General features: G+C 44.9%; 1 protein-coding gene across 1 annotated transcript; it reads right to left on the minus strand.

Annotated features, from left to right (window-relative positions):
- Positions 1 to 460: 460 nt before the first annotated feature.
- Positions 461 to 14142, minus strand: LOC127974375 (uncharacterized). Its single transcript, XM_052577584.1, has 2 exons — positions 11037 to 14142; positions 461 to 513 (listed from the first exon to the last, which is right to left on the minus strand). Exon 1 carries the CDS (start codon positions 14119 to 14121, stop codon positions 12097 to 12099), a length of 2025 nt encoding a protein of 674 aa, XP_052433544.1. The 5' UTR covers positions 14122 to 14142; the 3' UTR covers positions 461 to 513; positions 11037 to 12096.
- Positions 14143 to 16111: the final 1969 nt, after the last annotated feature.

A 16111-nucleotide genomic window follows, 5' to 3' on the forward strand; every position in this document is an offset into this window, starting at 1 on the left:
GATGAAGTGACCCCAACTAAGCAAGCCAGAGGCGACAGCGGCAAGGAACCGAAACTCCATCGGTGACAGAAAGGAGAAAAAAACCTTTGGAGAAACCAGGCTCAGTTGGGGAGCCAGTTCTCCTCTGACCAGACAAAATCAGTTGTTCAATTCCAGGCTGCGGCAAAGTCAGTTTGTGCAGAAGAATCATCCGTTTCCTGTGGTCTTGTCCTGGTGGTCCTCTGAGATAAGGTCTTTACAGGGGATCTGTATCTGGGGCTCTAGTTGTCCTGGTCTCTGCTGTCTTTCAGGGCAGTTGAGGTCCTTTCTAGGTGCTGACCCACCATCTGGTCTGAATACGTACTGGATCCGGGTGACTGCAGTGACCCTCTGATCTGGATACAGACTGGATCTGGTGGCTACGGAGACCTCGGAATAAAAGAGAAACAGACAAATATTATTGTAGATGCCATTCTTCTAATGATGTAGCAAGTACATAGGGTGTTATGTGAAGTGTTCCCGGTTCCGGTTTACCTAATTAATGCAGCCTAAAAATCCTTTAACGGATTTGGATATTAAAAGCATATTAGTATGTTATGTGTAAAGTGATGGGTCTTTAATCTAGATTTAAACTGCAAGAGTCTATCTGCCTCCCAAACAATGTTAGGTAGGTTATTGCAGAGTTTAGGCGCCAAATAGGAAAAGTGCAGTGTTTACAGGACCGTGATTATATGGTTATACATCCTGGTTCTAGTAAGAACTCTTGCTGCTGCATTTTGGACTAGCTGTAGTTTGTTTACTAAGCCTGGAAAACAACGACCCAATAAAGCATTACAATAATCTAAACTTGAGTTCATAAATGCATAGATTAACATTTCTGCATTTGACATTGAGAGCATAGGCCATAATTTAGATATATTTTTGAGATGGAAAAATGTGGCTTTCTAAGGAAAGATTGCGATCAAATAGCACACCAAGGTTCCTAACTGAAATGAAGAAAGGTCCTATAATTAACACCTCTGCTTTTTCAGAATTTAGCAGTAAGAAATTACTCGTCATCCAGTTTTTTATATCGACTATGCATTCCATTCGTTTTTCAAAATGGTGTGTTTCACCGGGCCGTGAAGAAATATAGAGCTGAGTATCATCAGCATAACAGTGAAAGCTAACACCATGTTTCCTGATGATATCTCCCAAGGGTAACATATAAAGCGTGAAGAGTAGCGGCCCTAGTACTAAGCCTTGAAGTACTCCATACTGCACTTGTGATCGATATGATATATCTTCATTCACTGCTACGAACTGATGGTGGTCATATAAGTACGATTTAAACCATGCTAATGCACTTTCATTAATGCCAACAAAGTGTTCAAGTCTACGCAAAAGAATGTTGTGGTCAATTGTGTCAAACGCAGCACTAAGATCCAATAAAACTAATAGAGAAATACACCCACGATCAGATAAGAGCAGAACATTGGTAACTCTAAGGAGAGCAGTCTCAGTACTATGATACAGTCTAAATCCTGACTGGAAATCCTCACATATACAATTTTTCTCTAAGAAGGAATATAATTATGAGGATACCACCTTTTCTAGTATCTTGGACAGAAAAGGTAGATTCGAGATTGGTCTATAATTAACTAGTTCTTTGGGGTCAAGTTGTGGTTTTTTGATGAGAGGCTTAATAACAGCCAGTTTGAAGGTTTTGGTGACATATCCTAATGACAATGAGGAATTAATAATAGTCAGAAGAGGATCTATGACTTCTGGAAGCACATCTTTTAGGAGCTTAGATGGTATAGGGTCTAACATACATGTTGTTGGTTTAGATGATTTAACAAGTTTATACAATTCTTCCTCTCCTATAGTAGATAATGAGTTGAACTGTTCCTCAGGGGGTCTATAGTGCACTGTCTGATGCGATACTGTCGCTGACGGCTGAATGGTTGCAATTTTATCTCTAATAGTATTGATTTTAGAAGTAAAGTAGTTCATAAAGTCATTACTGATCTGGTGTTGGTAAATGTCAACACTTGTTGAGGCTTTATTTTTAATAAATACCTGGGGTTATGTTTGTTTTCTTCTAAAAGAGAAGAAAAGTAATCGGATCTAGCAGTTTTTAATGATTTTCTGTAGGATAGGTTACTTTCAAGCAGGGCCGTGCAGAGACCTTTGTAGGGGCAGGTGCTCAAAGTATAAAAGGGGCACATGGAACAAGGCTTTAAATAGCGCGGTTCAAAATAGCAATACAGCAATTTATTGTGATGCATTCCTTGCTGATTTGCGTATCGATATGGATGATTATGTATTGATGCGGTAGCAAATGCTGTGATGCAGTTTTGAAAAAGAAAAAGATTAGAAGAGACAATTTTAAGTTTAAAAGTAAAAAAAGAAAAATTATTTCCACCTAATAATAGCTCTGGGATTAGAAACTGAAATGTCTTAAATTGTCCCAACCTGATGGCTTTTTCTTCTCTGTTCTACAGAATAATTAAGAACAGCTGTTATAGTAAAAACTACAGAAAACACTCTTTCCTCTTTCTCACCAGCTTCTGTCTCCTGGCTTGCTTACCTGCTCTTTCTGTCACTTGTGCGTCTACATTTGCCTCTTTTTCTTCCTCTATCTCCATCTCCTCCTCTGATCTATTACTTTACAGTCTCTATCCATCTAGGAATAAGGCACAATCTACTATTTCATTATCAATCTATTATTTTAACCATCACTACTATTCTTGCACCTAATCAATAAGTCCACCTTAAATATTGATACAAAACAATAAACAACTGAGTCATGCTATGAAAGCACTGTATAACTTATATGGGCTTATGTTTTATTTATTTTTCCTTTTTGTTCAAAACAATTCCAAACATGCTTAATATATCAGGAAATATCTCGATTCTCAAACGTGTAAGTAAACGCGTTTTGCACCTTTATAGATTGTTATTTGATCAATAAATGGAAAGGTAGTGTAATCTATTAACTACACATAAAACCCCAACTTTTTACTTAAGTGCCATATCATGCCATAACATATTTTTAATACGACTGAATTTGTATTTAATGTAAATTTTAATAACAATATTGTAAGTTACTTATTTTAACACTTTCATTTTACAGAGAGTAAAGAACATTTACATTATCAAATAACATTTTCATTCAGTCTAGCCAGAGTTCAGGCACTCTCAAAAACTACCATTACAATCACTGAAGCACTTTACATTACATTATGCACATCAGGATTTTTTTGTTTTTTCTCTCTCTCTCTCTGAAGAAAGAATTCGCTAAATAATTTAGTCAGCGAGCAAGTGAACAAAAACACCGCGTTTCATGATGACTCTTCTGCACGTCTCCGATTGGCCATTGCATTCGCGCAACAGAACCGTTGATTGGTTATCATGAAGCATTGTACGAATGTCTCTGGCTCAGCGCCAGCCAGCGAACACAGATTTGAATTTAGCAGCTGATGCTGTGCACTGAACGATCTAATCACAACAGTGTGATTATATCAAATATATAAAAAATATTATTCTGCTGTTTTTTTTTTTGGTCGTTTGGAAGCTGCATTTAAAATCAACTTGGCTCAGAAATCTTTGAATGGGCATGACGCCTCTGCCCTCGATGCCTGTGAAACGTTTCTCCCTCAAACAGCACGCTAACGTTACTACACTACAGGCTACACACCGCAATATAAACAACTGCAGCAACAATCACTTTCTGGGGAATAATTAATTCAAATGAAGTGAATATTCATGAGTCTATGAATATAACGTGCTTATTGCTTACAAATATTAAATTACCCAAAGAGGGAATATTTAATCATTTAAAGGTAACCTTTACTAGAATTAATTTAAGTTAATCTAGACAATCTGTTCGTCCAGTGAACTGGAAACTAGACTTCCTTATCAAAATTCAATAAAAATACCCTTCTTACAAACTCCAAGAAATATTAATCTTCTGATCAGGAAAAACAATATTTTCTGTGTCTGTACTACTAAAATTACTGAAATTAATTCATATAAAACAAAGCTCGTAGCGTAGATCACACGATTCAGGGACTTCGATCTCAATGAGCAATAAAACAATTCAATTCAAGCAAATTATAGGATTTAATAAAAACAGACTAAAGAGTACATAACTACAATTCACACGGAGTAAATATGAGTATATAGCAAAACGGAAATACAATTAAAACAAGGTAAACGAACAAGAATAATAATGAGATAAATGAGAGAGAGAGAAAAAGAGAGAGAGAGAGGGAGAGAAAGTGTCAGCGTGACAATTTCAAACAGTTAACTTTGCAAGAGACCCCAAGTCATTGAATAATTTCACAAACATGGAATAGCCTAGACAACCTTAAACAGCAATTTTAGTTGCGATATAAGAAAGTACTTGTTTTGATCTGGCTCTTGTGTGTAGCTGCACTCAAATTGTCCGTCCGTGCGGCCTCACCGCGGTTCTTTCCAGAGCAGATGATGCATGAGCTCGATGGTTAACGCGAAGGTAAACTTTGCCAAAAGATGATTAGACTTAAGTTCGTTTGGCTCGTGAAGACAATTGAACGAAGTCAAATATCCGAAGACAATAAAGAAAAACTGGAATGAAACGAAAAGTAAAGAAGAATAAACGGAGAACTTCTTGAAGTCCGGTTTCAAAGCTGGGAACCCCCTTTTCTCTCTGGCGGAATGCACAGAATACAGGTTTCCCTGAGCTTTTACGTAAAACCAGGTTTACACCTATTTTTCAGTATGAGCCAATGAAGTGTAAACAAACTGAGGCGGGAAAAATCTTCTTTGTTTGCTGATCTCCGCCCACTGGTCTAATTTATGGCAATGACAAAATTAAACATTTTTTTTAAGCAAGATCGTTCCTCTGAAACAATGCATCTTTTTGTAATTTGCTATCAAGATTCGTTACAGTCGTGTTTTTACGATTATACAGACACCAAGAACTATGATTTTACCAATCCCGTATACAAAGATACAGAGTTATTCTTAACTAAATGCATATAAAGTTTGCATTAAACACACAGTAACATTCATATATTCCACTATGCCACATACATACATTTGAGCACAAAAAGGGAGACATTAAAATACATTTAGAGGTAGTTTAAGTAGGAAAAGGTCCATGGGCTAGCCAAAAATGCTTGTGCCTGTTTTTGAATTTGTGTGCGTCTGTTTCACTGGAATGTGTGATCGCTGCGAGTAAAAAGGGCGGGTGTTGGTCGGATGATGCCCTGTGGTCATTATCGGACAACACCCACCACCATGGTCGGATGGCAGGTGAATCCTGACAGTCGGATAGCAGGTGTTTGTTAGGGCTGAGGACTCAACTCGATGAGGTCCTTATCCGTCTCTGGTGTGGTACCTTCCCTTCGGGGTTTCCATCGGAGACCTCCAATCCTAGTTGTCTTGAGTTTAGCTGCAGAGATTCGCATCTCGTTGAGTTTCCTGTATAGGACTAAGGCCACGCCAAGGGTCAGTGTGTGGCCGACGACCATGGAGATACACAGTGCTGTGTCAGCTGCAGTCAAGGCTTGGACAACAGGTGAGGTGTTCAGGATGGGCAATCGAGACAAGACTTGGAGGGCTGCGTCGACGGGAGCAATGTCAATGAGCTGAGGCCCGCCTTTTTCAATCCACAGTTCCAACTGCGGACCTAGGGTGAAGTTGTAGTTCTTGAAGAAGGATGGGATTTCTAGTTCTGATTGGTACTCTTCACTCGGAAGATGGTAAAAGGCCAGATCGTCGAGGTGGAGGATGGCCCCTCGCGTGACTTGAATCCACATGCTCTGGTCAAGCAGGTTGACACGGGTGGCTGTGTCATGCTGGTCGTAGGTCGGTGTAGCGGTACGTACTGGAGTGTTAACGATCCATCTATCACCTACAATCTCAGCTTGCGTCTCGTGACGTGGCTGCGAGGCTGGGCATCGGCAGGGCAACGCGTGTCGCTGATCATGGGCTGCAACCCGCAGATTCCATCAGTATTGTCTCTGAGAAACGGTTTGCTGGGGCAGAGGTAGTGAATGTCTTTAGTTAGGGTGCACATGTGCAGGTTTGGGGCTAAGTACAGCTGGGTGTTGCTGTCATGGTACGCCACCACCTCAGGGGTACGTATCTTGATATGAGTGTTATCCTTCCAGAACCCCACATTAACAATGTCTTTGAGTCTGTAGATTCGGCTTGACTCTATGATGGGTAAGTTCAGGAGGAAACTCATCTCCTTCTGCTCAGGATCCACGTAAAGGGGAATAGCACTACCTAGAGAGTAGGCAAGGTGGATTTGCATAGGATCAGTGGGTGTGGTGATGGCGGAAGCCAGCACATTTTGCACCAGGCTTAGGGGTATCAGGTATGGTGGAATTCTTCCCATGGCTAGACTGTCGATGGAAGAACTCACTTCCCGTAGCATGTCAGTCATTAATGCTGTGACCAGCTGCGTTTGGGCAAAGTCATTCTGGAACACAGTGAACAGCTGTTTCATTGAGTTCATGGTCTGGTTCAAAAGCACACTGTGGGTGTTGAGAATGACCACCGTTCCTTTCAAAGTCTTTCCAATGGTTTGCAAGGATGCACTCTGTGTAGTGAGTTGCTCTTTTAGCTGTGGAAGTTCAGTCTGAATTTCAGCCACATGCCGTCTCACAGTGGCTATATTTACTGCATTGACACTGGACATACCAATGTTGAACAGAGTTCCAATAGCAGCGGCGGCTCCGAGCAGCGCTCCCAGGAAACGTTTGGGGGCGGCGGTTGTGTCCACCTAGTTCCGACTGGGTAACAGTCATCTTCTCAAGTTGGTTGAGCATGTGCTTGACATCGGCCTCGGCGTGCTGGAGGGAGTCCTCTGTCCAACGGGCACCAGCCTAGCTGTACTGGGCTACAGCGTGGGGGTAGTGTGCTCTGTAGACGTTGCGGGGGTCGAATCGAACGTATACTTTCTGGGTGTACGTCCGACAATTCGTGATCAGGAGTCCTGGTTGCTCTCTCAATACAATGCCCGAGGCAGGACCCGGTGTGATGATGTCTGATGACGTCTGGCCTCTGGTTGACTGGAGGCACAGGATGAGAATCCACAGCAGCATCCTGTTACCGGCCAGAGAGAGAGAGAGAGATGGGGAGGAAAAGGGAAAAGAGAGAGAGGGAACAGGTCAGTGAGGTTTGTCCCGGGTTGGATGGGACAGTCTTTTCGCTTCGATGGCGGCAGTTGGTGTTTAGCTTGCATTGGCCCCTCCCTGTCTTTCTCTGCTAGTGGCCACATGTCTCTTAATCTGGTTACGGTGGACCCATTTGAGAACTGGTTCTCTCGATCCCCGGCTTGATTTGGTACGCAACTGGGGAGAGTTTGTTCATAATCTCATGAGGTCCCGTCCAGTGTGGCAGGAATTTCTTTGACAGCCGCTGGGGGCCTGTCTGAGTTGGCGGGGTGAAGCGGTAATACAAGACCCTGTCGCCCACATTCAGTTCCTGGGGTGACGCTTTCCGGTCATAGTATGCTTTCTGGCCTTCAGCGCTTTTTTGCAGGTGTTGCTGGGCAAAAGCAAACGTTGTTTTCAAGTTTCTATGGAGCTCGTCAAGGTACTGGAATGTGGTGTAAGCGGTGACAAGGTTGGAGTCTCCTGGTTGATACAGCAAGTGTAGTGGCAGGGTCATCTGCCGCCCAGTCATGAGTTCAAAAGGGGACACCCGTGTTGATTCCTGTGGGGTGGCTCTGATGGCCATCAACACAAGGGTTAGTTTCACATCCCAGTCTTTCTGATTAGGAGACACATACTTTTTCAGCATGGCGACCACCGCTCGGTTCGATCTCTCTACCTGGCCGGATGCAATTGGATGGTGGCTGATGTGTAGTTTAGCTTGTACCCCTAGGCATTTCCAGATCTGTTGCATGATCTCGGCCGTGAAGTGGGTACCTCTGTCTGAGTTGGGCGTTGCAGTGGGGCTCTGTGGTTTGGGTTTGCTGGTGTGAACTGGCAGCACACAAGACATTCTCTGACGTACTCTGCCACATCTTGTTGCATGCCGGGCCAAAATGCCACCTGTCTCAGTGTGTCATACGTGGCTCTGGCACCGTGGTGTCCAGCACATGGTGTGTCGAGGGCGTACATTAGCATTACCCCTTTTGGCATCGTGGCACCACGAGCCGTGGCGATGTGCTGTCATCAGGTGCAAACCACAGAATGTCATCTTGTACACGTAGCATGTGTCTGGTGTTATACAGGTGTCGGAGGCACGAGTCATCATTGAGCTCAGCTTCAGTGATAGGGTGGTTGGAGGGGTCAGAGAGGTGGTTAAGAATTGTCTTTATGGCAGTGTCAGAGGCTTGCATATCCGCAATGTCGTTGTTGGAGATCTGCAGAGTTAGCCATAGCGACTGTGAGGCGGGCACTGCCACAGGTGAAGGTCGTTTGCTGTGGGTTAACACTGCAACATCGGGGCTGGGTGTGGGTTCTGGGGGTGACCACACCTCCCCGTGTAGTGTGCCTGTTTTGGCGAGGGCGTCGGTTTTATCATTTAAGTCTTTGTCCAGCCCTGGTAGCTTAGAGTGTCCTTTTACCTTCTTCCAGTACACAGTCATATTGTGCATTTCGGTGATGTTATCACATTCCTGGAACAGGTGTTGGTGTTTGACTGACTTGTTGTTTGCCGTTTTGAAACCATTCTGTTTCCAGCCTGTAAGGTGGCACACAAAACTGAGTCTGGCATAGTTAGAGTCTGTACAGATGAGGATTTCTCTGATGTCATGGGCTGATGCGATCTGCAGAGTTATGAGAATGGCTGCTATATCTGCATATTGTGATGACTGGGGACCTAACTTGAAGTGTTGTGGGGAACACGGCTGGTCGTTGACCCACAGCACTCCTGCACCTGCCTTAAGGATGCCATCGTGGTTGTAGGAGCATCCATCGACGTAGGCTGTGAGCATGCCCTGACACGCATTCTCTTCAAAGTACCTGTGACAGGTCGGTTGTTGCTGTTGGGGTTCTTGCACACCCATTTCTTCTGCAGATGTGTTATCACAACAGTTTTGGCATGCGGCCAGGCCATTGCCCAGTGCAGACTTTTGATTTTGTGCATACCGTGCCTCAACATTGTGTCCTTGGAGAGCCATTAACGATGTGGCTATGCGTGAATTGGTGACCACGCCATCTCGGATTCGCTGGCTGTTGAGGAACATTACTGGCTGGTGGCAAGTCTCTATGATAACTTTCTGTGCTCCAATGTAATTGGAGAATCGCTGAATGGCCCATACAGTGCAGAGCAGAGCTTTTTCACAGTCTGAGAACTTACATTTTGGTGGAAGCAGTGTCTTGCTGGCATAGGCAACTACTTTCTTGCCTTGGTCAGGCCGTTGGTACAGGCCAGCACTGCGACATTGGTTGGAAAACCCAGCTTCCAGGTAGACTTCCTTTTGGGGATCGGGGTAAGCAAGACACGGAGCTGTGCATAAATGTCTTTTTAGTTCTTTCATGGCGTGTTCTTGAGCCTCTGACCAGACGAAAGGGCAGTCTTTTTTTAGCAGAGCTGTCAGAGGTCTGGCAATGTCTGAGTAGTTTTTGATGAACTGTCGAGAGTAATTGCATACCCCTAGAAAACTCCGCAGCTCAGAGACGTTGGTGGGAGGCTTGATGTTTTGAATGGCATGAATGCGGTTTGACTGAGGTTCAATGCCTTGGGATCCGATGAGCAGGCCCACGTAGTTAACCTTAGTTCGGCACCACTGTCCTTTGTGGAGGGCGATCTTGGCTCTGGCGGTGGATAATTGGTTCAAAACATAGTCTATTTCTTTCAGGTGGTCGGCCACCGTTGTGCTCTTGATGAGAACATCGTCTACATAGATCAGGTTGCCTCTCATTCTAGCGTCTGGGCAGGCTTTGTTCAGAAAGATGTTGAATTCGGCTGGTGAGTTTGCGTAGCCGAACGGACACCTGTTGAAGGTGAACTGTCTGTTGCCAAATGTGAATGCCAACTAGTGTTGGTCTTCCGGGTGCACCGGAATGGTCCAGAATCCAGAGGCCACAACAAGTGTAGATAAGATTGTGGCTACTCTGATTTGGGGTAGTTCTTGTTCTAGCTGGGTCATGGGCCATCGTGACAGCGGCACCTGTTGATTTAGTTTCCTGTAGTCAATGGTGGGTCGCCATTAGTCGTTAGGTTTGAGGACGGGCCAGATGGGGGCTGAGTAGGTGCTGTTGCATGGACGTATGACCCCCTTTTCAAGCATAGATTCGATGATCTCCTGCACTGGTTCGTGTGAGGCGATGGGAATCTTGTACTGTCTGTCAAAAGTGGGAGGAGCATCAGGGTGCGTAGGGATGCGCACCGTGTGGAGGTTGGAGAGACCACAGTCAATCAATCACCTTTATTTATATAGTGCTTTAAACAAAATACATTGCGCCAAAGCACTGAACAACATTCATTTGGAAAACAGTGTCTCAATAATGCAAAATGATAGTTAAAGGCAGTTCATCATTGAATTCAGTTATGTCATCTCTGTTCAGTTGAAATAGTGTCTGTTTTAATTTGCAATCAAGTCAATGATATCGCTGTAGATGAAGTGACCCCAACTAAGCAAGCCAGAGGCGACAGCGGCAAGGAACCGAAACTCCATCGGTGACAGAATGGAGAAAAAAACCTTGGGAGAAACCAGGCTCAGTTGGGGGGCCAGTTCTCCTCTGACCAGACGGAACCAGTAGTTCAATTCCAGACTGCAGCAAAGTCAGATTGTGCAGAAGAATCATCTGTTTCCTGTGGTCTTGTCCTGGTGCTCCTCTGAGACAAGGTCTTTACAGGGGATCTGTATCTGGGGCTCTAGTTGTCCTGGTCTCCGCTGTCTTTCAGGGCAGTAGAGGTCCTTTCTAGGTGCTGATCCACCATCTGGTCTGGATACGTACTGGATCCGGGTGACTGCAGTGACCCTCTGATCTGGACACAGACTGGATCTGGTGGCCACGGTGACCTCGGAACAAGAGAGAAACAGACAAATATTAGCGTAGATGCCATTCTTCTAATGATGTAGAAAGTACGGTGTTATGTGAAGTGTTCCGGTTCCAGTTTACCTAATTAATGCAGCCTAAAAATCCTTTAACGGATTTGGATATTAAAAGCATATTAGTATGTTATGTGTATGCCAGGTTAAAGAGATGGGTCTTTAATCTAGATTTAAACTGCAAGAGTGTGTCTGCCTCCCGAACAATGTTAGGTAGGTTATTCCAGAGTTTAGGCGCCAAATAGGAAAAGGATCTGCCGCCCGCAGTTGATTTTGATATTCTAGGTATTATCAAATTGCCTGAGTTTTGAGAACGTAGCAGACGTAGAGGAGTATAATGTAAAAGGAGCTCATTCAAATACTGAGGTGCTAAACCATTCAGGGCTTTATAAGTAATAAGCAATATTTTAAAATCTATACGATGTTTGATGGGGAGCCAGTGCAGTGTGGACAGGACCGGGCTAATATGGTCATACTTCCTGGTTCTAGTAAGAACTCTTGCTGCTGCATTTTGGACTAGCTGTAGTTTGTTTACCAAGCGTGCAGAACAACCACCCAATAAAGCATTACAATAGTCTAACCTTGAAGTCATAAATGCATGGATTAACATTTCTGCATTTGACATTGAGAGCATAGGCCGTAATTTAGATATATTTTTGAGATGAAAAAATGCAGTTTTACAAATGCTAGAAACGTGGCTTTCTAAGAAAAGATTGCGATCAAGTAGCACACCTAGGTTCCTAACTGATGACGAAGAATTGACAGAGCAACCATCAAGTCTTAGACAGTGTTCTAGGTTATTACAAGTAGAGTTTTTAGGCCCTATGATTAACACCTCTGTTTTTTCTGAATTTAGCAGTAAGAAATTACTCGTCATCCAATTTTTTATATCGACTATGCATTCCATTAGTTTTTCAAATTGGTGTGTTTCACCGGGCTGCGAGGAAATATAGAGCTGCGTATCATCAGCATAACAGTGAAAGCTAACACCATGTTTCCTGATGATATCTCCCAAGGGTAACATATAAAGCGTGAAGAGTAGCGGCCCTAGAACTGAGCCTTGAGGTACTCCATACTGCACTTGTGATCGATATGATACATCTTCATTCACTGCTACGAACTGATGGCGGTCATAGAGAGTCTTTGGCAAAGGATTCTTTGAACTTATACAGAACTTGTCTGAGTCCTTGACGATCCGTATCGCTCTGAAGTGCATTTGCGTCTTGTAGAATTTGCTGCACTTGAGATTCAAAACCTGGGTAAGGCTCCTCCATCGGTGTGTCATCAGTCGGGTTGGTATTGAGAGGTGTAGTAGATTCATTAGCCTCACCAACGTTCTGGTGGGAGATTGTGTATATTGTGAGGTGTTGGTCCTCGGTCAGCTCCGTTCTGCACACTTGGTCTTTACACACCGACATAACAGATGTGATGGCAATGAGTTTGAAGGGTGCAGTGAACAATGTATTGTCTGTATTCCCTTCGGGTATCAGTGCAGGTGGAATGGGACCAATGACAGGTAGTACAAGTTCAAAATCATGAAAGTCATTGCTCACTAGCCATCCCAGCCGGTAGGCCTTGGGAATGTTGATGTCAGTTGCCGTGCAGTTGTTGAACAGGATGTAGACTACACGAGATGACACTTCAATGAGGGGTGTGGCTTCCAGTGTGAGTCCGAGTTCCACACATTCAGGTGAGGGTTGGAAGAAACCCAGCGTGTGGTTTAAGGTTTGACCCCATCGCATGTTGAGCCGAATAGCGACCCCTTTGGTGTAGGCTGGTACCACCATTTCCTGTTCGTTGACTAAAGTGCAGACTTCTGGGATGGTCTGCCCTGATATGAGGTTGTCATGGTTGATGGAAACGTGTGGCTGCAAAGTCAATGGGGCCCATACAACTTCATTAAAAGTGTCCACATGAGCCTTGAGGCAAATCAAGAGGTCTGCTCCAATGTAAACATCGTGGGGCAGGTCCGGAAGGACCAGGAAATAATGAGTCAGGCACCGGTAATTCCATTTCACATGCAAAGCGCAGATTCCTCCAGCAGACACCATTGAGGATGGGTGTGAGTTCAAAGGGAAACGAGTGCGCTTGCTGGCATAAGGGAGGTCAGGTGTCTTCTCAGTGATTGCATTGTATAGTGAGAGACTAATGGCTGAGTTGTCTGCCCATATGGCCAGAATACTGTCCGTTGTTGTTATATCATGCAGCTGCAGTTCGGTTTTGACCTTGGGGCAGTAGGTATCAGAGTCTTTAGTGGCCTTGAAGGTACAGAGGATCGAACTTGAGCCTTGGTTCGTTGTTGAGGCTGGATACCTATGGCTGGCTGCTGGGGTTCCCGTGACCTCTGTGACCCGACAGTCTGGCTCTGTGGGAATTGTCGTGACCTCTGTGACCTGACAGTCTGGTACCGTGGGAATTGTCGTGACCTCTGTGACCTGACCGTCTGGCACCGGTGAACTGTGTGGCTGGAGGGGAAGAGGTTCTCGCACTTGAGCCCAGACTTTCAGCTGTTTGAAATCCAGTAAAGGCTCAAAGCGATTTAGCAGGTCTTTCCCGATGAGAAATGAATAATTGTCCATTGGTGAGACATAAATAGGATGTACTAGACTCATAGGACCAATCGTCAGGTCGATGGGAGCTACGTTTCTGAGCTGGATGTCATTTTGGCTGTATGACTGCACATTCAGCTTGCAAGTGTGAAAATTTAGAGTTCGATTCTGTCTCTGAGCTTCAAATTTGAGCTTATCAAATAGTTGAGCTGAAATCAACGTGAGGTCTGAGCCTGTGTCCACAAGGGCTTCGAGTCTCATTTCCTTTTCTAAAGTGATGGTTACGTAGAGTTTCCGAGCCACTCCCTTCTCGATCAGGTTCCCCAGGAGTTTTGGTGTTGGGGCTTGTGTGTTGATCGATAAGCAGTTAGGGTATGTTTTGTGTGTTTCGTTGTGGGTACAGATAACCAAAACAGCACTTTCTGGCACCTCAGTGTGTGGGATGATGCTTTCTTGGTCAGGAGGTGCAGACGTCAGCTGGACTGAGTGGGTGTTGCTATCGTTTGTTGATGCAACAGGTAGTTCAATAGTTCGTGGTTGAAAAACAGTGTTCTGTGTGCTTGGTTCAGTTGTGGAGACGTCGGGAGTGGTGCTGGTTTCAGGCATAAGGTTTAGTCATGCGGTGTCTGGTTTATCCTTCTTGTCCTCCTTGTGAGGTTTCTTTTGAAGGAACTCTCTCAGTATTCTCAGAAGTTCTGCAGCTTCGGATGTGGCTGCACTTTCCTTGTTAGATGTGGGCTCAGCCTTGAGTTTCCAAGCATCACGTTGGCTATTTCTGGGTCTCCGGCCGGCTTCCAAGGTGGCCCCCCCCTTTTGGTTATGGGAGGGGTTTTGACTCTCGGTTGCTGGGTGTATAACTGGGGTGCTGTTGGGCGCCCTCTAGGGTCAACTCTGAATAGGGCTCAGAGACAGAGCAAATAGTTGGGTGTTTTACAGTCTTTTCTGACACAGTCTTTTGTTTGGTGTAGGCCTTATGTGCTAACTCACATAACTGTTGCGTTGACATTCTACGTGGGCACGCTAACACTCCCAAATGGTGGCTGACAGTAGGATGGAGGTTTCGCAGAAACAAAGTTCGGAAGTTGACGTCTTCCTTCATGCCTGGTTCATTCCTTGCTCCGAAGTAGGCACGTCGCAGTCGGTTGTAAAAATTTGGTGGGGTTTCAAGTCGACCTTGCTTGAGGTCCATTGCGGTTACTAGCCCTTGGTCTGATTCTGGATCAGAGAATTCACGCACCAAAGCTTTTCGCAGTTGCTGGTAGTCCATTTTGACAGTCTCTGGTTGACGGTCTAAGAAACTGCGTACCTCACGAATGGACGTAATTCTGAGCAGGTACAATTTGTCCCAAGTGGTTACGTTGGTGACAGTTTCCAAGTGAAAGTCTATATCTTGTAAATAAGCGTGAATGTCATGGCCTCCTGCAGGATCTGGGTTGAACGTAGGGATGTTTCTAGCCAGCTTGTCCAGTTCTTTTGGAGTTATGTGTCCGTGGCTGGTGACCCGGACTTTCTGGAAGGGTTTTCCTTCCCCCACTGCAGACAGGGGTTCGTGGAGGCTGGCTGGTGACATTTTGAAAAGCAGGCTTTCACCCCCTTTTTCAGCTCGAAGTTCTTGGCTGAAAGGCTGGGGTTCACTGGCCAGGGGAAACTCTGTGGAGTGTGTTTCCTCTTTCTGTTCACGTTGCAGGCTATAAGAATGTTTCAGTTCTCTGTGAACCATGTCAAGTTCATCTATTAGAAAGTCTTTACGCTGTGTAAGGTTGTGGATTTCAGCTCGGGCCATTTTCAGGTGATTTTCATAGGCCTTAACTTTAGCATCTCTTTCTTTCAGTTCGATTTCAGCCCTTTCAAGGAGAGCGTCACCTTGTCGGAGCTTTGCCTCGAGTCTCTCTCGGGTTTCTCTCTCCAAATGTTCTCTTTGGTCTGTGTCCAGACGAAGATTCTCCAGAGCATTTTGAAGTCTTTCCACTTCTTTCTGTAGCTCTGGATCTGTAGCGTTCTCTTTCTCGTGCTGGTCTTGGGTCCCGAGAAGTAGCTTATCTAGACGACTCTGAGTGTGGGCCTGATGCTGTAGGGCTTCCTCCACTCGAAGTCTCAGAGCCGCGGCTTCCTGCTCCAAGTTGTGGTTGCTCTTTTCGCTGATCCGTGCCTAGGCGATGAGGAGGTGAGCTAGGGTCCCTGTGATCCTGGCGAGTTCTTTATGGGTGTAACTCTGCGTCGGATCGTTTGCCATCAGCTGGTCACTCTCAGTGTCCAGTTGTCTCTGGCTGAAGTGCTGCAGGTCACTGGTGTCCTTTGGCAGGAAGGAGGTCGTCATCGTCTCCAGCCATGTCGCTAGCTGATCCCAAGGGACTGCGGGACTGGATGCATGCGACATCCCTGGCTCACTGCGGACGAGAGAAGCACAACACACACACAAAGAGGCCAACTGAAGGTGAACTGCAAGAAACAGAATCACAACAGCATGCAAAAAGGTGAAGATAGGAAAGAGCACAGTGAAAACAAAACACTAAATAAATTAGTCTGCAATGAAATGCAATGAATAAGAACACTAGAATGTTAGGTAGAGAATAAAGGGGCTAAGCCTGCTACTTTT

The sequence above is a fragment of the Carassius gibelio genome, chromosome B16 (assembly GCF_023724105.1).
Source record: "Carassius gibelio isolate Cgi1373 ecotype wild population from Czech Republic chromosome B16, carGib1.2-hapl.c, whole genome shotgun sequence".
Lineage (NCBI taxonomy): Eukaryota > Metazoa > Chordata > Actinopteri > Cypriniformes > Cyprinidae > Carassius > Carassius gibelio.